This window comes from Rana temporaria, chromosome 11 (genome assembly GCF_905171775.1).
Source record: "Rana temporaria chromosome 11, aRanTem1.1, whole genome shotgun sequence".
Taxonomy (NCBI): Eukaryota; Metazoa; Chordata; class Amphibia; order Anura; family Ranidae; genus Rana; species Rana temporaria.
In genome coordinates, this window is record NC_053499.1 from 55,179,665 (window position 1) to 55,207,515 (window position 27,851).

The window sequence follows — 27,851 nt, forward strand, 5'->3', positions numbered from 1 at the left end:
TAATGAAGAAACATCAGTGGCTGTCCTAGCCCGAGTGCTTTCATACTGAGGCGATGCGCTGGCGGGACCGCTCCAAAAGTCCTGCCTGCAGTATCTTTGGAGCATTGAGAGGAGCGTTGTGTTTACCGCTCCTTCCCATTCAAAACAATGGGACACCGCGGCTTTCCCGCTGGCATTGCCGGCTGTATTAACCCTTTTTCGGCCGATAGCGTGGGTTAAAACCGCACTGCTAGCGGCCGAATATGCTGCAATTCCGACAGTATAAAAATAGCGGCGCTATACCGCCACCGCACCTCCCGCCCCCCGGTGTGAAAGGGGCCTTAGTGTGAATGTCATGATTGTAGAATTACACTTCGAATCTGTCAAGTCTGCATTTATTTGTGCTCAGAGGAAATTTCAGTGTGAATGAGGCCTAAACCTCATCAGGCTTACTCAAGCATTCAATGTTATACACATTCTACCAATTTTGTTACATCATTTTATTCCATGCTTGTATATACAGATCACATAAATGTGTATATATATGTACAGTACATTACACAAATCTTCAGTCTATAACTTAGCCTCGCTCACATATGACGTCTATTACACTTTGCTCCATGGGTGAAGGATCCAGGCACCGATGGGCTGCACTGCACACCACCTCATCTAAGAGGCAATGGACTAGATTTTCATCGCTGACAAATCGCCACAGGTACAGCTGCAGGTAGTGACAATCAACTTGTATTTGCTGCAGACCGAAGCGGCCAAATGTGCGGAGGCGGACACACTCCAGGAATGTCTTAAGGCTGATTTTTATAATACCGGTAAGGATAGAAACCTGAGATAAGACAAATAGAACAAGACGTTCACTTGGCAATCGCACATTTCTTTTTTTTAACACAATCCAACGTCAAGAGAGGCACAAACCATAAAAATGAACAATTCCCAGTGCATTTAACTAGACATATCTTCATCAACATGTGACAAGATTATAAAAAGTAGCGTACAGTTCCTGCGCATACTGCCCCCTAACACCCCCCCTTATTAAAGGTACGGTTATCTATTAAATTTAAAACAGATGAGAAATAACCAGATACTAGTGACCTGGGATTTTCTAGATAAGAGTATAAATCTGCAACGATAAGAGGGTAACTTCACTTTCGTGGGAAAAAAATAGCAAATAGAAAAAAATTTAACAATAATAATATTATAACATGTACAATTGCTACACAAGTTATATTGTAATTGACTGTTATTAAAAAAAAATACCTCTCCTTTTTAATCTGCAGCGCTGCAATTGTCTGTAAAATGCAATTCAATATGGCAACCATTCTGTACATAGATGGTGTAAAAAAACCCTTGTGCGATTGGCTTACTGATTTCCCCAGAAGTCTGCACTAAGATATAAATCAGATTTCCGGCATCCCTTGCTTTTTTGGTGGGATAATCCCAAAGGGGAAATCACATCTAAAGGGATGCAAAACCTGACACTTTCCTTATTAGAAGCCGGCAAGTGCAGCAGCTGATTGATGATTATAAAGTCACTCCCATTAGACAGACGGACAACTATTTCTTCGGAATAAAAAAAAGGTAGGAACCTGCAAAAAGTTTGTTAAAATCCTTCCAATGTACATGGATTACCCAGAAGGGAATGTTTTTTTCTGAACAAAAGTGGAGTTACTCTTTAACCACTTAACCCCTGGACCATATTGCTGCCCAAAGACCAGAGCACTTTTTGCGATTCGGGACTGCGCCGCTTTAACTGACAATTGCGCGGTTGTGCGACGTGGCTCCCAAACAAAATTGGCGTCCTTTTTTTCCCACAAATAGAGCTTTCTTTTGGTGGTATTTGATCACCTCTGCGGTTTTTATTTTTTGCGCTATAAACAAAAATAGAGCGACAATTTTGAAAAAAATTAATATTTTTTACTTTTTGCTATAATAAATATCCCCCAAAAATATATAAAAAAACTATTTTTTTCCTCAGTTTAGGCCGATAAGTATTCTTCTACATATTTTTCGGAATTTTTTTTTCGCAATAAGCGTTTATTGATTGGTTTGCGCAAAAGTTATAGCGTTTACAAAATAGGGGGTATTTTTATGGCATTTTTATTAATATATTTTTTTTACTAGTAATGGCGGCGATCAGCGATTTTTTTTTCGGTACTGCGACATTATGGCGGACACTTCGGACACATTTTTGGGACCATTGGCATTTTTATAGCGATCAGTGCTATAAAAATGCATTGGATTACTATAAAAATGCCACTGGCAGTGAAGGGGTTAACACTAGGGGCGGGGAAGGGGTTAAGTATGTCCCTGGGTGTGTTACTGTGGGGGGGGGGGGTGGCCTCACTAGGGGAAACACTGATCCTCTGTTCATACATTGTATGAACAGAAGATCAGCATTTCCCCCGCTGACAGGACCGAGAGCTGTGTGTTTACACACATAGCTCCCGGTCCCCGCTCTGTAACGAGCGATCGCGTGTGCCCGGCGGCGATCGCGCCCGCCGGGCACACGCACGGGAGTCGGGGGCGAGCGTGCGCGCGCCCCCTAGTGGCGGCTCGAAGAGCCGCCGTATAGCTACGGGCTCTCGCCCAGGAGAGCCGACCTGCCGCCGTATAATGACGGTGCGCGGTCGGCTAGTGGTTAAGCTCCACACACCAGTGTGGTGTATACACTGCACTGACTAGAAGCCTATAATTCTCTCCTTATTTAAAACAGAAATTAGGGTTTTAAAAAAATATAATAAAAACACACATACTCACCTACGTGTCTGTAGCACCGATCCCAGCTGCAGCTGCCCCAGCCGCATCTAAAGCCTCGTACACACGATCGGACTTCCAGCTGACTTTCCCGTGGATTTTGGTCCGAAGGCCGTGAACTTACTCTGCATACAGACGGCAGACCATTTTCAGCCAACAAAACCTAAATATGTGTTTTTCCGGCTCTTTAGCGCCACCCTTTGGGCAACTTTTGCTAATGTTGTCATAATGTTTAACATTGGTTTGTACTTTGGATTTTAGTTGGACGGACTTGTGTACACACAATCGAATAAACCGACGTAACAGATATATTGTCAGACAGTTGGTGAGCATGAACAGCCAACATTTGTTGTCATTAATTCAGCCAACAATTGTCTGATGGAGCATACACACGGTTGGATTATCCAACACCACACGTCCATCAGACAATTATGGCCATAAAATTGGATCGTGTCTACAGGCCTTTAGACTAAGAACTGAGCAATCAAACACCGCTGACCGCTCAGCTTTTTGTCTTTAGCCTGCAGAGAGCCAGTGACCGTCAGTCGGCAGCCCTCTCAGCGCTCACTGGGAGGACTGGGCTGCGGAGGGGGGTGGAAGCAGCTGGCTCAGACTCTGAGAGGCTGATTCAGCTGTCGGTGCAAGCTTCTGGGCAAATCCTGACCATATAGTGGGGATCTTTTCAGAACCTGAACCGGGTCTGTGACCTCAGCTGACAGCAGGCTTTCGCCCGCTAACACAGGGAAAGTAAGTCAGACAAGGAAGGCAAGGGGCACACTATAGAGAAAGGCAAACTCACAAAAATATTGACAAAACAGATCGTTTTACCTTGTTAAACTGCACAGTGCTAAATATGTCTATTCTCTCTGAGAATAACTTCTGGATATTACTCAGAAGGCTGGTGTCCATGGGAGCACTAAGTGAAGCAAAATAAGCATATTAATGTTTTAATTTACAAAAGTATCAATATATTCAACCAAATGCAACTACACAATATTACATGATATACAAAACAAATGGAAAAATGGCTTTGCTTGAACAGCGTAATAATACCACCTAGTAAGTGCAGATTGAAAGATCATGTGGAGGCAATTGCTGGGCGTGAAGTAAAATAAACCCAGTACTCTGATCACAGCTTCAAAGTTAGTTACTTATGGCCGTTGTTTTGACTGTAACCTTCCTGGTAGGAATTTCTCTATAGACTTGAATGGATCTGAAGTACAGAAGCCAATGTGGCCTCTGTAGTAGGCAGAAGTGCACCAGAACAAAGATTTTGAAGATCACATTTATTTATTGATTTTAGGAAACAGGTATCAGACCTACGCCCCCTGATTGGCGGAGAGGCGATTCAGTGTAAGAATAGTGAATATTCATTTGCTATTCTAACACACCTGGGTGGGCACCGAGCGCAATGCTCTGCGACCAAAGTCCACCCTATTTTGAAGCCTCTGGCTCTAATCGGGTGCTTAAAAAAAAAAAAACACCCCCGGCATCTGGAAATGGGCCGAATACATGAATAGGGGGTGGCGCCCGTGCACCCTTAATGAACGGTCCGCCTGTACTCCTAAAAACTTTTATAGGCATATTACTATCCCCATTACCTTTAATAAAACGTTGGAACAATGAAACATGACGACGCATCTTCAAAATTCTACGCTTACATTTTGTAAAATTCTGGGACTCCTGGATCAAGGCATTCCTCCAAAAGTCCTTTAATCATCACTAATTAGACCTTAATAGTCACTTAGTTTCATCTAATGATACTTGCTGCTAACCCCATCCCCCCCCCCCCCGGCTGACCCCTCACTTTAATTCCCTGTGTCCCCTAAACTTTTGCTTTTTGTCTGTACAATATTCTTCTTTTACTGTTTGTTATGAATATTTTGTACCATTTCCTTTGAGACCTAATAAAAATGATTGATGTGTACAGTTTTACATATCAAATTTGTAATACTGGGTTCAGGCATTAATGTTGGTTTTACCTTCCATCATGAAGGGGTTAAAGAAGGTACTAATACAAAAGGTACGTAGCTTTTTCTGCTTGTATATTCACCTGGGGGTGTAGCTCTGTGCATATCTTCCCTGCAGACGTGAGCTGCTATACACAGAGAAGGTGCGTTTACTGGAATCACTACTATGTGCTTTCCGCACTCCTTCCTCATACAGTAAACCAACCTGTGCGGATCAATAAAGTAATGCAAGTAAAAACATTGGCATTTAAAGATGAAAACATTTATGTGTATTAGTGTTGTCTTGAGAGGATAGCACAGCACTAGAGGGTCATTACAGCAGAACAATATTATAGTTGCTGGGCAACAAAAGCGGACTCACCTGTACATCGACACTGGTAATGTCTTCCACTACTCTCTTCATAACTGCTCGGACATTCCGTGGTTCTATGGTCGTCACCCAGTCCCGAGTCTCAACACTCTTGCGCAGCATCTGAGAAACAACTAGACCCTGAGACTTCACATACTGGTTGAGTAGGGTCTGAGCAGTGGAGCGAGCTATTGAGCACAGCGTACTGACAGGGGTGACTGTAGAGTGGTCCTAACAAAACAAATGACATCTATGACAATAGGAACAGCAAAGAAAAGACTCTGGAAACAATACAAAAGATGCATGTTACTAGTGTTTAATGTAAATAGCATCTAAAAAGGAAAACCATCCTCCCTGTACCAAAAAATTGCACGTTCTGACACATTTAATTACTCCATATAAATAACTATTTACTAGAAGTGCCCATTTCTTGTTTTATATGGCTAATTAGGAATAAATACTACTGCTCCAGAAAGCTTGTCCATGGTGCTGAACAGCTGCATGTCTGATGTTAAACGGATTGTGTGTGTTGTGAACGTAATCTAGCCCAGGGGTGCCCAACCTTTTAAAGAGCGAGGGCCACTTAAGCGACTTGCTAACAGGTCGCGGGTCACAATGAGCATGAGCGGGTGGATGGCAGCCCTCTCTACTTTATAGAGCCCACTCTACTCTTCTTTTTTTTTTTTTTTTTTTTTTGCGGATCGGATTGGGGGGTAGGCGTTTGTAAACAGACACAAGTCCATTTACATCTGCCACTCCCTAGAGGTGAATGGTGGGACCGATTGGGTCGGACTGACTGTGTGAAAGGGGCCTAAGGCTGCTTTCACACTGATGCATGGTTGTTTACCCGCACCGCTGCACTTTGACAAAGACTTCTATTATATTTTGTACGTGTGGTGCACATTCATAAAAGCGCACCAAACACGCAGGTAACAGAAGTCTATGGCTCAGTGCAGGTAACCAGTTTAAAAGCAGCCCAGTGACCACTGCAAAACAGATATGCCCATATATACACTGTGATTTTAGTAATAAACTTACCTTTAATAACAGTATTCTATTCTATTGTATTCCATCCCAGAGCAGGAGGTCTCGGGCCACAACATAGGGCTCCGCGGGCCACTGGTTGGGCACCCTGATCTAGCCATTGCTTGCAATGGGGAAATAACAGAGCCCTCTACCACAAAAGATAAGTGATGTATAAACGACAGATACAGAGCCAACAGTGCAGGTGCTGCTTTCTTCATAACAGACAGGAAAAACTCCCACATTATTAACTACTTCCTACCCTCAATCCATAAATTAATTTTCCCTCGCGTGATGCCCAGTACTGAGGGAGCATTAAAGTGGTTGTAAAGGCAGAAGTTTTTTTACCTTCATGCATTGAAGGTAAAAAAAAAAAAAACTTCTGTGAGCGGCAGCCCCACTCCTTCCAATACTTACTTGAGCCTCTTCTCGATCAAGTGATGTCCACGAGAGCCTTGCCTCTCTGGGACTCGCACTCCTAATTGGCTTTTGGCAGCAGGGGGAGCCATTGGCTCCGTCGTGGCTCCTTGTGTGGATGGACACAGGGCCGTGGTTCAGGAGCGTGCATGCTTGGGCGCCCCCACAACAAGCTGCTTGCAGTGGAGGGAGAAGCCAGGAGCACTCACTAGAGGAGAAGTAAAATAAATAAAAGTCTGTGTAAAAATAAAGTAAAGTAAAATGGCTGGATCAGGGCCTGATCTGGGTTGGGGTCAGTGTCACAGCCAGCGTTTTTAGGCAGGACTAAAATTAAGGCTCGGTCGCCCCCACAGCAAGCAGCTTGCAGTGGAGGGAGGAGCACTGGTGTGGGACCCGAGAAGAGGAGGATCTGGGCTGCTCTGTGCAAAACCATTGAACAGAGCAGGTAAGTATAACATGTTTGTTATAAAAAACAAAAAACAAACAAGGCTTTAATATCAATATGTTACTCTGCTATGGTACTTTTAGTTTTCAGTATGTATTGTTAGTTGTTACCCTGTTAACAGCTAGCAGTTGACACTGTTCACAGTTCAGGATTTCACTGACTGCTCTGAAAGGGAAAGAATCAAATGGGTTCCTGATCATGTGATCACTGCACCTTGAAGATGTTAACTATGAGATACAATATTAAAAACACACTATAAAATAAAAACACACACACACAATATATATATATATATATATATATATATATATATATATATATATATATATATATATATACACACACACACACATTGTTCTCCATTTGGCAGCTTATACAGTCATGAAAAACAAAATCTTTTTTTTTTTTAATTAAAACATTGTACCAAATAAAAAAGCATTCTAGGTCTAAAAATTTCCACGTAGGAAAATGAGCATTAGCATAGTGTCAAATTTACCAACACATACTGACTAAATTTGGCTTGGGCATCTAGGGATCAATGACCCTGGGCACAAAAGACCAGCAAAATGAATAGGGATGAGCTTTGGCATGTTCGGATCCTAGTCCAAACCCACTTAAAGTAGAATTCCAGTCAGTCGAATCCTAACTATAACTAAACCTGCTCTCACACCCATTCTAAGCCTATTCTAACTACCCTGTAAAGGACATATGTCTATACTTGCCTATTCTGCGGGTGCTCCTGTCCGGTTGGCATGCCCCTCCATCTTCCTTGCTGGCATCCTCTTTTGTGTATTGGTTTTTGGCAATCTTCATTGGCTGGTGTGATATGACATCACTCCTGCGCATGCATAAGAGGCCGTCATTCAGGCACACAGGGATCGGGCCGGCCACTGCAAGCAGAGCATGTGCAGCTCAGTTTACATGTCAGTGGACGATGCAAACAGACAAGTAAATGTGTTTTTATTGTAGAATAGACACTGCATGTCTCCTCTGTAATAAAAACCTGCTTGCTTGCAGTAAACAGCAGTGGAACTTTAGTTTGCATTACTCAATCCCGCCAGGAAAGCTTCATCTGTACTGTGGAAAACCATAGGCAGTCAAAGCATTCCCCGCTCACAGACGACAATGACAGCTTCCTGGCGGGATCGCTCAGGTAGGTTTGGACTAGGATCTGAACATGCCTGAGCCCATCTATATTTATTAACCATTTTTAGCCTAACTGGAGGTCACATTCAGCAAAAACACAATATAATGCAGCAGTTGGTTTACCTGACCCAGAAACTGTTCATCTGTCAAGGTCAGAATGTAGCTGATGGTTGAGGTCTCGTAGTCCAAGCAGAGCCGAGAGAGAAGCAACAAGAGCAGTGGTGGTGTATTGGCACTCTTCTCCCCTGGGGAGTCACAGAACTGCCGCGCTGTCTGGCACACAGACTTGATGAAAGCGACAATCAGTCCTTCCCGGACACCCTGACTACAGAACTCACCCTAGCAAGAGAAAAGGGAAAGAACTGTAAAGATAGGGAGAAGCTGGAAAAGGAGGAGTAACAAAACATGATGGATATATTTTACAACTCATCGCTCCAGAACAAAAAAATTTATTTTAGTGTTGACCTGAGGAGGAGACGGAACCTCTGCAGAGTTTTTATTGCAGGCTATATCTCTATGTCCCAGTGATAGAAATCACCAAAATGAGAAGTAAGGGGGAATCTTCAATACGCATATAAATGCCACCGAGAACCCAGCAAAGGTTCTAGATTTTCTCCACTCATTTAAAAACTAAAACAAGCCTTGATGTTTGTCATACCATCTGGAATGCAGTTCTGTCTTTAAATTTTGGTGTCCTTTACTTTATTTGTACATTCTTTGCACTACCAAATATGCCTTTCAGGGATCTCCCCCAATCGTCAGATCACAAAAAGTTTTTTCTATGTATTCTGTAATTTTAGGACAAAAAGTGTATCCTGCTTATTTGGAAGGCCTCTTGCCCTCAATCAATCTATGTGGCCAAGCCAGATTACTCTGTTCTCCCCCTCTACAAGTATCAGTAGAACCTGATTGAATGCATTTTATTCTCTCTTTTCTCTATCCACAAAAGGGATACGACGGCGTATCTACTGATACGCCGTCGTATCCCTGTTTCTATCTTTGGAACTGATCCACAGAATCAGTTTCCAATAGATAGGCAGAAGATCCGACATGTGTAAGGGACTTACACTGCCGGATCTTAGGATGCAGTACCTCGGCCGCCGCTGGGGGCATTTCGAGTCGAAATGCCGCGTCTGGTATGCAAATTAGCACTTACGGAGATCCACAAAGCTTTTCAGCTTCGTTTTTTCTCCGTAAGTATTAGTTTGCAATCGTAAAATTAGGGCTGCTTTTACAAGGCCTAAACTGTTTAGGCCTTGTAAAAGTAGACCCTTCTATCCCGTGTCGCCGTCTTTTTTTTTTTCAAATTTTTTTTTTTCCCGCCGCAACCCTTTTATTTTTTTTAATGCCCGTCGCGATTCTCAAAACCGGCGCAACGTAAAACCGTGCTAAGCACGTCAGGAAAATGACGTTGTGAGCATGCGCAGTACGGCCGGCGCAGGAGCGCACCTAATTTAAATGGGACTTGCCCCATTTGAATAGGAACGCCTTGCGCCGGCCGGATTTAAGTTACACAGCCGAAAATTTCTATGTAAGTGCTTTGTGGATCAGGCACTTAGGTAGAAATTTTCCGGCCGTGCAACTTAAATGGCAATATTTAAGTTACGGCGGCTGGCTGTGGATCTGGCCCTTTGTTTTCATGATAATCCTATCCCATAAGATCCCTTCTGTGCCAACAATTATATATTCTTTATCAGCTAGGTGGCAAAGACCAGCCCGAAGTCCGAGCCCTACACCGGGGGGCTACAGGGGCGCCGGGGTGTTACCTACCTGACATACACTGACTCACACTGAATTACAGTGATCCACCTGACATACACTGGCCTATCTGACCCACACTTCAGGTGACGTGGCCATCTGGGACAGTCAAGTAGACAGCAGGCACTCCAGGCAGCCAGAGCCATGACAGGACAGGATAGGAGAGCTGACCGCCCGTCGAGTGGGGATCTTCTCACAGCAACGCAGCAGCCGCATTGTAATTCCCACCTTCTGGAGCCTGAAGCGCCTATGATAGACGTCACACGTCCCGCGGTGCTGGCATTGGACCAGTGGGAACTTCCATCATAGGTGCTGCAGACACCAAAGGCGGGACCTGCTATGTCACTCAGCCATGCTCGGGGTCAAATCGGTCCCGGTTTGGCGTGCGGGGCTAATAACAGAATTGTGCATGCCCGAGACCCGGGGCTTTTTAGGGACCCACTCAGGGCTCCAGCCCCCTCCCGACGCCACTGTTGTTTACATTGTCAATCCCCCTACATTTATTGTAGGGTTGTCCCGATACCGATACTAGTATCGGTACCGATACTGAGCATTTGCGCGAGTACTTGTACTCGCGCAAATGCTCCCGATGCTTCACCGATACTTTTTTATTTCACCAGGGCCGAGAGCGGGCTGAGAGGGGGCGGCTAGCAGGCGGAGAGCAGAGCAGTCCTCCGGTATGTAAAACATGCCACTAATGGAGGAGCGCTTCTGCCGCTGTCTAGTTCATCAGCGCTCGGGGAACATAACAGCTTTCATTTGAATAGCTGTGTGTTCCCCGCCGCACGTCGTTATATATAGCCCCTCCCCTTTTCTGGGGACTTTGATAGACAGATTACCCATCCCAGGATTGGACAGGTGATCTGTCTATCAAAGTGCCAGGACAAGGGGGAGGGGCTATATATGATGTGCGGCGGGGAACACACAGCTATTCAAATGAAAGCAGCAATTTTCTTGTAGTAAATCAGTGTAGATCTGCCATAACTCATCCATCAGAGTTCATTGGGGCAAATGATTTTCAAAGAAGATGCAGTGTCAGTCAGAATCCTTCATGCCCTGTAAGACCAGAGCCTGACTAAGCTGTCATTCGCTGTGCAACTTTCCATACTGGTTTGGACTATTTCTCATTTAAATCAATGTTCACATGTGTCAACAGGAGGGTTTTTACAAAGGGATTGAGTGTTAATCCAATTGACTAATTCTCTGTTGATTTATGCCAGGAGAAGCACTAACGAATGTGATTGTGGGGAAAAGGCTGGTGCAAACTGAGCAACAAAAATGTAATTTTTGGTAAAAAACTCCCAATAGGAAATCACGTCTAAAGGGGATGCAGGCACAGCAGCTTTCCTCTTTCGTGCCCTGCAGGTGCTGTGCATTTGTGGACAAGGCTGCATTTGGGGACCCATGGATACATTTTAAAAAAAGTATCGGTATCGCCGAGTACATGAAAAAAAGTATCGGTACTTGTACTCGGTCATAAAAAAGTGGCATCAGGACAACCCTAATTTCTTGTATAGTTGACATGAGTCCTATTGTACTTTGATGAATGCGTCTGCTTTTTTTTACCCCATTGTTGTTAGGGGAGCATTGTCACCCTGTAGTTACCTCATGTAAACTCAAAAAAAAAAAACATCTTAAAATTAAATACCTGTGGGCTGAAGTTCCATTTAAAATGCCAATTGCGCTTACCTTAAAGTATGGTTTGTCTGAGAAAGCCACATCTTTAGCTGTGAATAGGTGCACTGAGGCCAAAACAGATTTAATCTGGTTTAAAACAGAACCAGAGAGCATGGCTAGTAGTTCACCCAATGCTGGAGACTCTTTCCCAGGAACTCTTGGAGCTGCAAGTGCTTGTCGAACATCCGTTATACAACCCTGGAAGAATTCTTTTAAAGCCTGTAAGTATTGAGCCAGCCGCTCCTGTGCTGCTCTAACCACAATCTCCGTTCCTCTCCGATTAAAGCTGCACCCCGGTACTAATTTGGATGGTGCCTGGAGCCGTCTATGGAATCTGTCCAGTGCCCGGACTAATAGCGAGTTGTCTCCTGGACTCTTTTCCTCTCGCAACCGCTTCTCAACTATCTCAAAGTAGCCTTCACTGAGCTCATCTAAGAACGTGGTAAGCTTCCGTTCAGCCATCTGTGCTGTGCTTCCCGATTCTTTACAGAACAGATTCTGGTAAGAAGCTGCTAGGAGACAAGTGTCACTAATAAAACCACCACAGCCCCGGTCAACAAATTCCAGGATGTCACTGGCCCCTTCTAGATCAGAGAGGTGAGAAGCCAAGCGTCCACGTCCGTGAGCTAGAAACTCATCACAAAGCAGGTGAGCTGGCTCCTCCAGACTCAAGAGCAGTTCAATACATTCAGATAGTTCCTGGGGGGAAGAAGAGGGCTCCCTGCAGGAGAGGGTCATGATATTAGAAAAAGATACAGATATGTCAACAAGAAAATAAAAATCAATGATCATTCAAGATAGGGACCTTGTCCGTGCCAAAATTAGTAATTAAGACACCTATTACATTGTATTGACTAAGTTGCTGCACTTTAAAGTGATTGTAAACCTCAAACATGAAGGAACACTGCATTTCCCTCTATAGTGTGTACTTGTCTCAATTAAGAGCATTAAAGCGGAGTTCCGGCCACAAATTGAAAAAAAAAAAACGTTTTAAATATAAATACCCCTGTAATACACAAGCTGAATGTATTCTAGTACAGTTAGTCTGTAAACTAAGGTCCGTTTTGTTAGGTTGTTACAGCATTTAGACACTTTATAAAATAGAAATTGACTGGGGCCATCTTAAGTGTGGGCATCATGAAGCCAGACTGTATGACTTCCTGGATTTCAGCCTCGCACATGCTCAGTGCTGTAGAAGCAGTGTAATGGTTTCAGATCAGTTTTCAATAGCAACGGGACTGTCAGAGGAAGTTACCGCCCCTTATCTATGCAAAGCAAACCTCTCCTCCCCTCCTCCCCTCCTCTCCCCCCCCCCCTCCTTCCAGGAACCAGTAAATATAATAAATAATTTGTTCCTGTGCAGATATATCTACATAACAAGATGATATATATCTCTTGTTATATATGTGGTGTGTATACATATACCAGACATGTGCACTGTCAATAAATTCATTTTGTTAGTGCGGTGATGTTAGTGCGGTGATGTTAGTGCGGTGATGTTAGTGCGGTGATGTTAGTGCGGTGATGTTAGTGCTGCGATGTTAGTGCTGCGATGTTAGTGCTGCGATGTTAGTGCGGCGATGTTAGTGCGGCGATGTTAGTGCTGCGATGTTAGTGCTGCGATGTTAGTGCTGCGATGTTAGTGCGGTGATGTTAGTGCGGTGGTGACATTAGTGCTGTGACGTTAGTGCTGTGATGTTAGTGCTGTGATGTTAGTGCTGTGATGTTAGTGCTGTGACATTAGTGCTGTGATGTTAGTGCTGTGACGTTAGTGCTGTGATGTTAGTGCTGCGATGTTAGTGCTGCGACGTTAGTGCGGTGATGTTAGTGCGGTGATGTTAGTGCTGCGATGTTAGTGCTGCGATGTTAGTGCTGCGATGTTAGTGCTGCGATGTTAGTGCTGCGATGTTAGTGCGGTGATGTTAGTGCGGTGATGTTAGTGCTGTGATGTTAGTGCTGCGATGTTAGTGCTGCGATGTTAGTGCTGCGATGTTAGTGCTGCGATGTTAGTGCTGCGATGTTAGTGCTGCGATGTTAATGCAGTGATGTTAGTGCGGTGATGTTAGTGCGGTGATGTTAGTGCTGTGATGTTAGTGCGGTGACATTAGTGCGGTGGTGATGTTAGTGCGGTGGTGATGTTAGTGCGGTGACATTAGTGCGGTGATGTTAGTGCGGTGATGTTAGTGCGGTGATGTTAGTGCTGCGATGTTAGTGCTGCGATGTTAGTGCTGCGATGTTAGTGCTGCGATGTTAGTGCTGTGATGTTAGTGCGGTGACAGTGCGGTGATGTTAGTGCGGTGATGTTAGTGCGGTGACAGTGCGGTGACGGTGCGGTGACAGTGCGGTGATGTTAGTGCGGTGACAGTGCGGTGATGTTAGTGCGGTGACAGTGCGGTGACGGTGCGGTGACAGTGCGGTGACAGTGCGGTGATGTTAGTGCGGTGACATTAGTGCGGTGATGTTAGTGCGGTGGTGATGTTAGTGCGGTGACATTAGTGCGGTGATGTTAGTGCGGTGATGTTAGTGCGGTGATGTTAGTGCGGTGATGTTAGTGCGGTGATGTTAGTGCGGTGATGTTAGTGCGGTGACAGTGCGGTGATGTTAGTGCGGTGACAGTGCTGTGATGTTAGTGCTGTGATGTTAGTGCGGTGACAGTGCGGTGATGTTAGTGCGGTGACAGTGCGGTGATGTTAGTGCGGTGATGTTAGTGCGGTGACGGTGCGGTGACAGTGCGGTGATGTTAGTGCGGTGACGTTAGTGCGGTGACAGTGCGGTGACGGTGCGGTGACAGTGCGGTGACAGTGCGGTGACAGTGCGGTGACAGTGCGGTGACAGTGCGGTGACAGTGCGGTGACAGTGCGGTGACAGTGCGGTGACAGTGCGGTGACAGTGCGGTGACATTAGTGCGGTGGTGATGTTAGTGCGGTGACATTAGTGCTGTGATGTTAGTGCGGTGATGTTAGTGCGGTGATGTTAGTGCGGTGATGTTAGTGCGGTGATGTTAGTGCGGTGATGTTAGTGCTGTGATGTTAGTGCGGTGACATTAGTGCTGTGATGTTAGTGCTGTGATGTTAGTGCGGTGATGTTAGTGCGGTGATGTTAGTGCGGTGATGTTAGTGCTGTGACAGTGCGGTGATGTTAGTGCGGTGACAGTGCTGTGATGTTAGTGCTGTGATGTTAGTGCGGTGACAGTGCGGTGATGTTAGTGCGGTGACAGTGCGGTGATGTTAGTGCGGTGATGTTAGTGCGGTGACAGTGCGGTGACGGTGCGGTGACAGTGCGGTGATGTTAGTGCGGTGACAGTGCGGTGATGTTAGTGCGGTGACGGTGCGGTGACGGTGCGGTGACGGTGCGGTGATGTTAGTGCGGTGACGGTGCGGTGACGGTGCGGTGACAGTGCGGTGACAGTGCGGTGACGGTGCGGTGACGGTGCGGTGACGGTGCGGTGACGGTGCGGTGACGGTGCGGTGACAGTGCGGTGACGGTGCGGTGACGGTGCGGTGACGGTGCGGTGACAGTGCGGTGACATTATGTGCAGAGGTACAGATGATCAGGCATACAGAGCGGATCTCGGTCTGTGTAGATCTGTATGTGAGTACAGTGATCATAGTACAGCCCCGCCTCCCTGCACTAGAATTGTAACACAGTGCAGAGAGCTCTGTTTCTATGTACAGGGAGGCGGGGCTGTACTATGCTCGGTGCTCTCACATACAGATCTATCAGACAGAGTGAGACTTGCTCTCTCTGCCTGATGATCTGTATCTCCGTGCATCGGAGACAGATGGCAGGTGGGCGGGTGGTGGAGGGAGGAGGACGGGGGCGGCGGTGACGGACGGGTGGAGGAGCTAGGACGGGGGCGGAGCTAGGACGGGGGCGGTGCTAGGACGGGTGGAGGAGCTAGGACGGGGGAGGAGTTGGAGAGGGAGAAGAGGAAGGACACCACCTCTATGGGCGGCACTGCCCTCCCTCCCGCCCCCCGAGATGTTCATCCACGGCTGCGATGTTCAGCCCAGCCTCCTGGGATTGAAGAGACACATATCCCAGGAGGCATAGCAGCGCTGGATGCGGCGGGGGGGGCCATTCCGCCGCGGCGGGGGAATAAGAGACTCACAGATAAAAACGTGAGTTTTTAAAAGACAAAAATAAAACATCCCAAATGTATTTAAAGGGGCAGTGTAAAAACGAATGCAAAGAAGTTGTAAAATAGGGTGGAACTCCGCTTTAAGGCCCCATGCACACGAGATGCTGGTAAACTCGAGTTCAGAGGCATTTGAACACAAATAAATGAACACATTTAATGTTATCCTATATGTCCATGCACACATTCACGTTTTTTTTGCGTTTTAAAGCAGTTGGGTTTAGGCTCGTTTTTTCAGACGCAAAATTTTGGGTTCAGACGCAAAAGTTTTTGTGTTTCAAAGCTTTGGGAGGGTCTACAATGTCTTTGTTATGAACGCTGATAGCCGCAAACGCGGTAAAACGCTGTTAAACGCAGCAAAACGCAGTGGCAAATAGGGGTGTTTTAAACGCTGGTTTTTGCCTTTGAAAACTTGAGTTTACATGTGTTTGCATTTGCTTCTCGTGTGCATGGGGCCTAAGAAGCATAATGGATATTAGCAATTTTTAACCATTTGGCAATCATGTAATGCATATGTGCGGCAACAGGGACTGGGGCTCCCAGCATAGTAACCGAGCTATCACAGACAGCTAGCTCCCAGTCTCGGTTTAAGATTGCGAGTTATGGGGAAGGCTCTCAATCATGTGACAGCTAACCACAGTGATCACATGATCAGGAAATGGGGGGGGGGGTCAAAAAGACTCTGCTATGATGCATCCTAATCATAGCGCTTCTTTGAAATACATATATTATCCTTTTCAGGATGGCCTCTGTTGGAAGGAACCTTCATGCTATTCCAGACTTACAGATACTGCTGAGATCTTTAGCAAACGACACTTCCAGGTATGTTGGAACCTGTTTCTCCCCACTGTGGTTCCACCTGAAAGCCATTGCTTCACTAGTGCATCCCTTAAAGCCCAACTCTGAGCAAAGCAAGGACACGCTCCCTCTACCTATAGCTGATCATTAAAAAATGTAATTCTAAATGCCCCATTTACTTATAGGAAGCCTCAGTTATGCAAGGTTCAGTTCCCAAGCTTTCTCTCTTTTTTTTGTTTACATCAGGTGGGTCCTTCTTCCAGGTGTCCACATCACTGCCTGTCTGATGTGGACACATGTTCTGGTGGTGGGGGTTCTATTGCAGAGGCTTCAGAACTACAAGAAGTGGCAATGGGACTGGTCCCTAAGACCCCTTTGACACTGGAGCGGTTTTCAGGCGTTATTGTGCTAAAAATAGCACCTGCAAACTGACCCTAAACAGCTGTTGCTGTGTCTCCAGTGTGAAAGCCACGAGGGCTTTTACACTAGAGAGGTGCGCTAGCAGGAGTCGGACGGTAAAAAAAGTCCTGCTAGCCGCATCTTTGGGGTGGTGTGTTTACTGCTCCTGCCCATTGAAATGAATGGGACACCGCTGCTATACCGCCAGCAATGCGCCTCTGCAGAGGTGCTTTGCAGTGGTTTTTAACCCATTCTCGGTTTTACCCCCGCTAGCGGCCGAATAGCACCGCAAATTTAATAGAAATAAAAATAGCGGGTGAAAAAACTGCACTAAGCCACAAAACAGGAAGCAGCCAGCACTCAAACAAAGTAAACGGAAATATAGATAATTAGTGCAGCGCTAGACGTGTCAAAGCATAAGCATAGTGACATAAGATCCATAACATAAAATACAATAAATGCAATAAACATGATACTTATAGTGACATAAGATCCAAAACATTGAATACGATGAATGCGACTCAATGAATAATTGAGTCCATGTGCGAAAACCCACACCACAACCACGTGCACTGCATGCAGTTAAGGCACAGCCACATTCAGTTGGGCAGCTACTGTTATTAGACATATAAATCTCTAAGCTCTGTTTTACCCTCTTCTAATTCTATACTAACACATTAAAGTGATGTGTAACCTTATTGAGCAGAAGAAAGGGTTGAGGAATTTTAGTGATAAAGCTCAGCACTGCCTTTTTGGTTATTTACTGCCTTTGTCTAATGCTTAGGCCTCGTACACATGACCGGTTTTCCCGGCAGGAAAATAAAACTGCCAGGAGAGCATTTGGCCGGGAATCCCGGCCGTGGGTATGCTCCCTAGCAGTTTTCCCGTCAGGAAAACAGCCGGGAATCCCAACGGGAAAATAGAGAACCTGCTATCTATTTTCTCGCCGGGATTTCCGGCAGAGTGTTTCCTGCCGAGAAAACCGGTCGCCTGTATGCTTACCTGCAGGGTAGAAAAACCGTGCATGATCGATAACACTTTGATGTATGCACAGTAACATACAACGTCTGGGGTGTAGCAAGATGGCCAGCGACGAGTCACCGGCTTGTCGTAGTCGATGACGTCACCACGTTCTTGCCACTTAAAAGAACGGCGGGTTTTTGTGTGGTCGTGTGTATACATGGCTTTTCAGGGCAAGCCTGCCAGGAATCCTGTCGGGAAAAACGTTTTTTTTCCCGATGGGATTCCCAGTCGTGTGTACAGGGCTTTTCAGTTCTGAACTAAGAGAAGTATGCCCCTGCACAGACCCCTTTCGGTGTCAGTCGTGACTAGATCTGAATAGCAGGAGACCAAATTACACAGGATACTCGAACCATAGTAGTAAATCACTTTGAAGACAAACCTGCAGCTGTAACCCCTGGTGCACTAAAAGATGGCTGTGAGTGCATATATAAAATATACAATAATAAAAAGTTCACCTGAGTACATGGTAAAAAATGCATTTCTTAGTCCAGTACATTGTACATAAAATATATTCAAAACATTCTATACAAAGGAAATCTGCACAGGGAAAAATACAGAGGTCGGCACTGCTTGATATTTTTCTGAAAATGCTAGCTGTCTCTGGCAACAATATTTTTACGTTACTGAGCAGGAACAAACATGGATATGAGGAATGTTGGAGCTCCTGATCTGCATACTTGAGGTCAGAAATGGCACTCTCCAAATTTCCTTTCTTAGCCCCATTACAATAAACCAAGCACAAATATGACAACCCACTGTCTTAGTAGAATAGCTTAACAGGAAAAATCAATACCTGAATCTTTGGCGCAGTGTATGTGCCAAGCCCGCCATGATGGCCTGGCAATCAGTTTGGATGCCATGGAAGGAAGGCATGTGCTGGTATTGCTGGAGCACACTTTTAGCTTTAGTATGATATGACACAGCCTGGGCAAAGGCACCCATTTCAATGCACTTCTTCAGTCGAGCAGGGAGTTCAAACAGGAACTGCAGTTTACGCAGGAGGGTGTGCACACCTGGATAGCAGAATGAAATAGTTTAACAACTGTTCATTATAATTCTATTTAAAATATGATTGTAAAGTAATCAGCAGGGAAAAGGCTTTTCTTCATGTCTCACTAGATTTAAATCCTGGAAAATTTTAACACAACTCTGTATCTGGACCCTGCAAATAATTACTGTATATACTCGAGTATAAGCCGATCCGAGTATAAGCCGAGGCACATCATTTTACAACAAAAAAATGGGAAAACTTATTGACTCGAGTATACACCTAGGGTGAGAATGCAGCAGCTACTGTAAGCGGAAAAGAGGGTCAACAATGCCCATTTTCAGCCTCACTGTGCCCATTTGCAGCCCTTCAACTCGACCATCATCTCACCTACATTCTCTCTACTGTTTGTAACGTTAGGAATGTGCCATCACTGTGGGGATGCGAGTCTCCCTGGGTGTACTCGTAGTATGGCAGGATCCAGTTGGTTCCCACGGCAGGTCCCGTTACCATAGCACCCATGGTAATTTGCAGCCTGACCTCACCGTGCCCATTGCAGAATCCGATCTGTGTATCCGAGTCCACGCAGTGTTAAAAACTTGCACTCCTCCTTGTGCTGTTTCGTGATAGGCGGAACACTCGGTTTCCCAGCAAACACTGTGTTCAGCCTATCACGGGCACCATCTCGTCCATGATAGACAAGAGGGCATCCGTGATAGGCGGAACACTGAACACCGTGTTTGCTGGGAAACAGTGTTCCGCCTATAACGGAACAGCACAAGGAGGAGCACAAGTTTTTAACACCGCACGGACTCGGGTACACAGATCGGATTCAGCAATGGGCACGGTGAGGTCAGGCGGCAATGGACTCATGTACGCTGACTCGAGTATAAGCCGAGGGGGTATTTTTCAACCGAAAAAAAAGAGCTGAAAAACTCAGCTTATACTCGAGTATATACAGTACTTGGATCCTCCATGAGCAAAACAAAATCATCATCAATATGGACACCCAGAGACTAGCTGGAAACGTGATTCATAACTAGTGGACTTATGCACGTCTTTGCTTTTCATTTTATTACAGGAATTTATATAAAGCTGACAGTTTATGCAATGCTTTACATATTGTGCATGCACACTGGTCCCTGCCCTGACAGACCTACCTCACTTCCATACATAAACATATTAGAGCCAATTAACCTACCAAAATATCTTTGGTGTGTGGGAGGAAACAGGAGGAACAGGAGGTAATCCATGCACACACAGGGGGACCTTGGAGATAGTCTCGAACCAAGGCCTATAGTGCTGCAGGGCTAATAAAGCCAACCTAGCCACTGTGTTGCACTTCCCTTTGGCATCCCTGCTTAAAGCCCAACTTTATCCAAAACTGAAAAAAAAAAATTTGGGTTGGAGTGGAGAAGGGCTAGATCCATTCTCCGATTTTTATCACTGTCTGTTGTTGTCTGGGAGATTTTTTTGCACCTTCTGTCCTTCAGGAAGTGAAGTGAAATCTCTCCATTAGAGACGCAAACAGCAATAAAAGCATATTTTAAGAAAAGTGAGTCCAAGTTTTTACTGCTGTCTGGATCCACAATGGGGAGATGTCAAAGATGAGTGAAAGCTGGTTCAAACGTCTATGAAATCAAAGGAAGATTGTGACAAGATACACTGTTATGGTAACCTCCTGATAATCATACATTTCCCCTTTGTCTACTGATACACAGCAAGGATAAATTATCATTGACATCACTCACCACTAAGCTTGGTAATATGTTGGTGTCTCTCCTGCAAGGTACTGCTGATGCTGGCACTAAATTCGGTGATTACTGCCATGTTAGCTGCCAGTCCATCCATCTCATCCTCCATCTTTTTAAAATCATTTTTCATTTTACGAATGGTATCTGAAGGATTGGATGATGACATCTGTTCAGCAGATCTTAGGAATCTTTATTATGCAAATCAATTGGAGAACCAAAAGCTAGCCAAATCAGTAAAGTCAGAAACAAACACAATCTGCTATCCATTTATGCCCTCCTATCATTTACCTGTAGCCGATATGAACTTATTATAGTTCTCGTACACCAAGGTCTGCATGTCGCTGTCCAAAGCGCGTATCTGGCGAACCATATCAGCTTCAACATCCATCAACTCTGCCAGAGAACTTTCTTTTCTTAACTGCAGACACAAATATAAAAACTTATTTAATTTCCATTTCCATTTAACTGACCTAACAAATATAATTCCAAAAATATAAAAACAGTAGACTGAATGTATTATAGAGACATTCCACGCTAGACAACATATCAAGGCAGATATTAGAAAATAGAATGCTTATTTATTACAGGTACTTACTTATATAGCGCCATCAATTTACGCAGCGCTTTACATTTATAGTCCATTCACATCAGTCCTTGCCATCAAGGAGCTTACAATCTAAGGCCCCCAAATCACACTCTCATACTGGGGCCAATTAGCCTACTAGCATGTCTTTGGAGTGTAGAAGGAAACCGGAGTACCCAGAGGAAACACAGGCACAGAGAAAACATGCAAACTCCAGGCTGGTAGTGCCGTGGTTGGGATTTGAACAGATGCCAACCACCCACCATCCATTCTTCCTCCACACTTTGCTATTCTTGTGTGCAATAAAAACAGAGGCCCAGATTCAAGTTGCAATTGCGCCTGCTTACTTGCTCTGGTGTTACGAATGCTCCCGATTCAGGAACATCGTAACGCCGACTGCAGCCTAAAATCTGCGTGGCATAATGCTCTTATGCCACGCATATTTTAGGCTGCATTCTTGCGATGCCCGATAGGGGGCGCTCCCATTGTGCTCAGTGTATAGTATGCAAATTGCATACTAACACCGATTCACAATGTTGCGCGAGCCCTGCGTACGCAAGTTACGTCGTTTCCGTACGGCGTGTTTAGCGTAAGGCTGCCCCTTCTAATAGTAGGGGCAGCCAATGCTAAAGGATACCCGTCGTTCCCGCGTCGCGATATTTGAATGTTACGTCGTTTGCGTAAGTGATTCACTCTGAAGCAAATGACGTCCTTGCGACGTCATTTGCCGCAATGCACGTCGGGAAAGTTTCCTGACGGAGCATGCGCTCTACGCTCGGCGCGCCTAATTTAAATTATTCCCGCCCCCTACGGGATCATTTAAATTGCGTGCTCTAGCGCCGGGCAATTTTGCCGGCGCGCCCTCGCAATTTACGGAGCTACTGCTCCGTGAATCGAGGGCAGCGGAGCAAATTTGCGGGGGCGCAGGGCAAAATCGTTGCCCTGCGCCTCCGCAAAAAAAGCGCAATTCTCTTTGAATCCGGGCCAGAAAAACTAAAAGAATTCCACGTGTGGATTTTTTTTAATACAGTTACATTGATCCTTAGACCAGTGTAACTATGTACTGTATCTAGCGTACCTGTGGGATCCCTCTAGAAGCTGGAAATCATTGTAGTAAACGCCTCGACTCCACTTTTAATAAGGACACTTACCTGTCCTACTCGCCTGCGCTCATGGCCCCCCGATGCCGATCCCTCGATCAGTGTAGGTCCTGCGCCGCCATCCACACTAAGGGAGCCTTACGGTTTCACTGCCCGTTTCCTACTGCGCATGCGCGCGTCTCGCGCCGACTTGTGAATGGGCGGCTGCTCTCTGGGATTTCACACAGTTCCCAGAAAGCAGCGCGCCCCATTCACTAGAAGAGGATGAAGAAGTAGACAGACTGCAGTTACTGAAGAGGCAGATTACGGACTTACGCATTGCAACAGCAAATTTTTCTGGGTGGAACTCCACTTTTTTTTTTTTTTTAACAGAGATGTGGTGGAACTCCACTTTAAATGGCTATCCTTCCTACTTTCCGGAATAGACACCCCACTAAAAATCTCTTAGTTGTATTGTTTTTTACTTTTAGATTGGTGAGGGATTAGAACCCTAGTCAGTTTTTTTTTTCCTTGCTCTGGTTCCCCATTTGTCCTGATGACCACTGAATTGGCACCAGAACAAGAATAGAACAGAAACCTTCCATTGAGGACACTTGTTCTGGTGACAACTGTCTAATGGTGTCCGTGAAAACTGATTGTATATTCTGATTCAAGTTACTAGTTCTATGTAATACAGGGACAAACCTATACAATCTCCATCCAATCGCACAGGCTCTTACACTACATACCGTGTTTCCCCGAAAATAAGTCCGGGTCTTATATTAATTTTGGCAACAAAAGACACAGTAGGGCTTATTTTCGGGGTAGGTCTTACCATGTAATGTGCTGTCTTCTCTCCCCCTCTCTCTCCCTGCCTGTCAGGAATCCCCAGTGTGAATGGAGTTAAAATGTTTGTAAAATCCTATAATCCATTATATTACAGTAGTATATAATGTGTGTGTTTCTGTAATAGAATTGTACCAAATACCTTCGTTCAGCGCTTCTGTGACCCGCTCTCTTCCCCACAATTATATTACAGAAACACACACACTGTACATTATATACTACTGTAATAGTATGGATTATAGGATGTTACAAACATTTTAAACTAGGGCTTATTTTCAGGGTAGGGCTTATATTGCAGCCCTCCTGGAAAATAACGCTAGGTCTTATTTTCGGGGTAGGTCTTATTTTAGGGGAAACAAGGTAGACATTGATAGATCTAGAGGATATCGTACAACTGAACTGCATAGTGCATGTTCAGCCAAAAGTGGACTCTCACTCAAAAGTGAAATTACTGCCCGCCACCTCTAAGGCTGGGTTCACACTACGGTTTTCCCGTCCGTCAGCCGCATACGATTTCAGTATTGAAAACGTACGGGCCCGGACGGGAAAACGTAGAGATAGACAATGCATTGCAAATCGTATGCACTCGGATGCTTAATTAAAAATGGACACTTACCTGTCCAGCGCGCCCGCAATGTCAGCAGATGAGGCTGAGCAATCGTTCGGTCCTCGGCTGCTTCCGCCACCATCCTCGGTGAGGGAATTAGGAAGTGAAGCGTTGCGGCTTCACTGCCCGATTCCCCACTGCGCATGCGCGAGGGTCGCTGCGCGCCGTCACTGGTCCCCGCTCTCTCCTGGAAACAGTGTTTCCAAGAAGACAGCGGGGGTGACGTGAAGGGGCGGGACTCCCGTGGGAGTCAGAACCCAGAAGTGATGCAAATACCCGATTTATACAGGTATCTGCAACCCCTCCCCCCTGAAAGGTGCCAAATGTGACACCGTAAAAAGCGGAGGTTCACTTTTTGTGTGAACCTCCGCTTTAAATCAAAATCCACCCTGCCTGGTTGTCCCCAATGTCACCAGAACTAGTGTCTTCATTGTAAGATTTTTCCTGCTATTACTGTTCTGGGGACAACCCAAAATGTGGGATTTACTTTCTCTTTCAGTGAAAATGGTAAACAGAACAAATAGAAAGGAAGAATCTCCCTAAGAGGGGGGACAGACGGCAATAAAAACTAGCAGGTGTGCTATACACTCTGCATTCCAAAAAAAAATGTTTGGTCTTCGGTTATGTTTGTACACATGATTGGAAATTCTGACAGCAAAAGAATGAGAGCTGGTTCTCAAATTTTCAGACGCAAAAAATTCCTATCGTCTGTAGCAATTCCGACATGCAAAATTCCGACGCATGCTCGGAAGCATTGAACTTCATTTTTCTCGGCTCGTCGTAGTGTTGCACGTCACCGCATTCTTGACGTTCCAAGAAATTGCGTGCGACTGTGTGTATGCAAGACAAGCTTAAGTGGAATTCCGTCGGAAAAGCAATCCAAGGTTTTTCCAACGGAAAATCCGATCGTGTGTACGGGGCATTAGTCAACTTTTCCTGTCACAGCATGTATGCGTTACATAGTCAGCAATGTTAAAATCCCACCAACACGTAGCCAGTGTGTCACAATGCAGCCCCTGGAAGGAAAACATGACATGACTGAGTTAGGCCTCATTCAGACAGATGTACTACAGTATAGTGTGTGCCCACATGGGGATGTACCGATGTTCCGAATATCCCTGTACAGGCAGCCCCATTCATATCAATACGGACAATTAGACCCCTTTCACACTGAGGCAGTTTTTTTAGGCGTTTTGGCGCTAGAAATTGCCTCTGAAAACCGCCTCCCATTCATTGCAATGCGTGCTTTCACACTGGGGCGGTGCACTTGCGGGACATTAAAAAAAGTAATGTAAGGCCCCTTTCAGACGTGCGGACCGTATGTCCGCTTTTTCATCCATCCGTGTGCGGATGAAAAAGGGACATAGATTGGTCCCTATGTGATTGCGGGTGTCAGCGGATAAACATCCACTGACACCCGTAATCACCCGCCTCCACAAACATCAGATTTTGCAGACAGAAGAATGTCCTATTTTTTCTTCCGTCTGCGGATCGGATGAACACGGACACATGGTCCGTGTTCATCCGATCCCCCCCATAGGGGAGAGCGGAGAAAAGACAGGGCGGTCCCTGCACAGTGTGTGGAGACCGCCCTGTCAGCCGGCGGCTCAGCGGGGATCAACGGAGCGATCACCGCTGAGCTTACGGACACACGGAGGCGGATCATTAATGATCCGCCCTGTGTGAAAAGGGCCCTAAGCAGCATCTTTGGGGCAGTTTGGGATCGCTCTAATTACGCTCCCAAAAGAACCTTAAGAAAAACTCCCCGCTAGCACCCAAGAAGCGATGTTAAAGCGAAGGTTCCGCCATTTTTTTTTTTTTTTAAAGTCAGCAGCTACAAATACTGCAGCTGCTGACTTTTAAAAAATGGACACTCACCTGTCCAGCGCGCCCGCGATGTCGGCAGCCGAGGACGAGCAATCGCTCGGTCCTCGGCAGCTTCCGCCGCCATCCTCGTGGAGGGAATCAAGAAGTGAAGCCTAACGGCTTCACTGCCCGATTCACTACTGCGCATGCGCGAGAATCGCGGCGCGCCGTCACTGGTCCCCGCTCTCTCCTGGGAACAGTGTTTCCCAAAAGACAAATGACTGGCGCTTTAACATTGTTTTAGCGGTGCTTAAGTGTGAAAGGGGTCTTAGGAATAGGCTCGCGCGTGTTCTGATTCGGCGCTCATCTAACGAAGGATGAGCTCCGGCGCGTCCGCACACCCCACATGCAGAGCCCGCCAGAAAGTCGGCACTGCGCTAATCACAGGCAGTGAGACATTGTCCCGATGCGCAGCTGCAGAGACCGGTCAATGTCTCACTTCCTGTGATTAGCGCAGCGCCGACTTCCTGGCGGGCTCTGCACGTGGGGTGATGCGAACACGCCGGAGCTCATCCTTCGTCCCAACCCACCTGCCTGATCCCGCCAGGAAGCCGACACTGCACATGGCTAATCACAGGCAGTGAGACATTTCCTGGTTCGCAGCTGCACAGATCAGGAAATATCTTACTGTCTGTGATTAGGGGTGTGCAGTGTCAGCTTCCTGGCGGGATCAGGTGGGTTGGGACTAAGAACCTGAATATGCCCGAGCCCATCTCTGTTCCCAATCTGACAGCTGTACAGGCACATGGTCCGGGGTGCAACCAATGTGTATTCGGGGTCATGCACACACATGGATGTCACATTGCCAGCAGCAAATCTGTCCTTGCAGCCACTGCGACCCTATTGGCATGATTAGGATTTCCTGTACAGGAATGCACAGAACACCTTGTACATCCCCATGGGGGCACACATGGCCCTCACACGGATGTAGTACACGGAGAGGGAAGTCTTTCATTTGGGACACTTACTCCTTGAACTAATACCTAAGACTTCCTTCCCCTTGGAGAGATCTCTCCTCACTTCCTGCTGTGTGTCTCTAAACAGGAAGTACAGGGAAACTTCCCTAAAAGGACACAGTCAAAAAGAAACCTGGCAGAGGTGTCTCTACTTCCTGTTCTCTCCAACTCTAGAGCAATTCACAGGAACCATGATCTCCACTGATCTGTACTGAGTGGCATGGAGTGTCAGGGTGATATAAAGGATGAAGTCTATTCCGTATACATAACACAGCACAGGACACTCAGCACTGATGGCCGGATATGACGTCACCTTAGTCAGATACATGTCGGGGTTGAAGTGAACGCCATCAATATCGGTGGGATCCAACAACCTCTCGCCGCTCTTCCCTTCCTCCGTTATACCATAATACAGCTTCAACATTCCGTGAGCTTTCCGTTTTTTCCCCATATCCTCTTCGTCCATACTACCGGTGGCAGCCATATTTCCTATACCACACAGCACCACCTACGCTGAACTGCGCAGGCGTACCAGCTGCGGATTTCTGCACAAGCGCAGAGCTGGAAGGGGTATCAGGAAGCCTCCGTACTGGATGGGAATAGGCCGGGGATGCCGCATGCGCAGTACGGGCTTCTCAGGACTATGAAGAGATTATGTTGAAGACTTTACATTTTAATACCAAAACGGTTCCTGAGTTTGGAGGTGTTAATACGTGTTAGAAAGCTAATAAATGCCTGAGTTGTAATGATAAAACTTAGCAAGCCTTCTAGTAAACGTGTGGGAGGTGTCAGTGGGCTAGATTCAGGTAGCTGCGCCGCTTCTTACGGCGGCGCAGCGTATCGTATTTACACTGCACCGCCGTAAGTTTGAGAGGCAAGTGCTGTATTCACAAAGCACTTGCCTCCTAACTTACAGCGGCGTAGCGTAAATGGGGCCGGCGTAAGCACGCGTCATTCAAATGATGTTGAGGGGGCGTGTTTTATTTAAATTAGGTTGACCCCGTGTGTTTTACGTTTTTTTACGAACATGCGCCGTTCGTGAAAAAATCCCAGTGTGCATGCTCGAAATTCCGACGCAAATCGTCATTGCTTTCGATGTGAACGTAAATTACTTCCAGCCCTATTCGCGAAGGACTTACGCAAACGACGTAATAAATTCAAATTTTGAAGCGGGAACGACGTCCATACTTAACATTGGCTGCGCCACCTAATAGCAGGAGCAACGTTACGCCGAAAAAGCCTTACGCAAACAACGTAAAAAACTACCGCCGGGCGCACGTA

The 27,851-nt window shown here is 46.0% G+C and overlaps 1 protein-coding gene across 2 annotated transcripts; it reads right to left on the reverse strand.

The window, feature by feature from the left end:
• Positions 1-464: 464 nt before the first annotated feature.
• VPS51 (VPS51 subunit of GARP complex) lies at positions 465-27,130 on the reverse strand. Of its 2 annotated transcripts, XM_040328554.1 has the most exons (10): positions 26,884-27,130; positions 20,922-21,051; positions 20,631-20,777; positions 18,685-18,904; positions 11,546-12,254; positions 8,222-8,437; positions 5,080-5,298; positions 4,802-4,923; positions 3,577-3,664; positions 465-820 (listed from the first exon to the last, which is right to left on the reverse strand). In XM_040328554.1, the coding sequence occupies exons 1-10, from the start codon at positions 27,052-27,054 to the stop codon at positions 560-562; spliced, it is 2,283 nt and encodes a 760-aa protein (XP_040184488.1). In that variant the 5' UTR covers positions 27,055-27,130; the 3' UTR covers positions 465-559. The 2 variants fall into 2 exon arrangements, with proteins under 2 accessions (XP_040184488.1, XP_040184489.1); XM_040328555.1 differs by lacking the exon at positions 26,884-27,130 and having other exon boundaries at positions 20,631-20,821; positions 20,922-21,006.
• Positions 27,131-27,851: the final 721 nt, after the last annotated feature.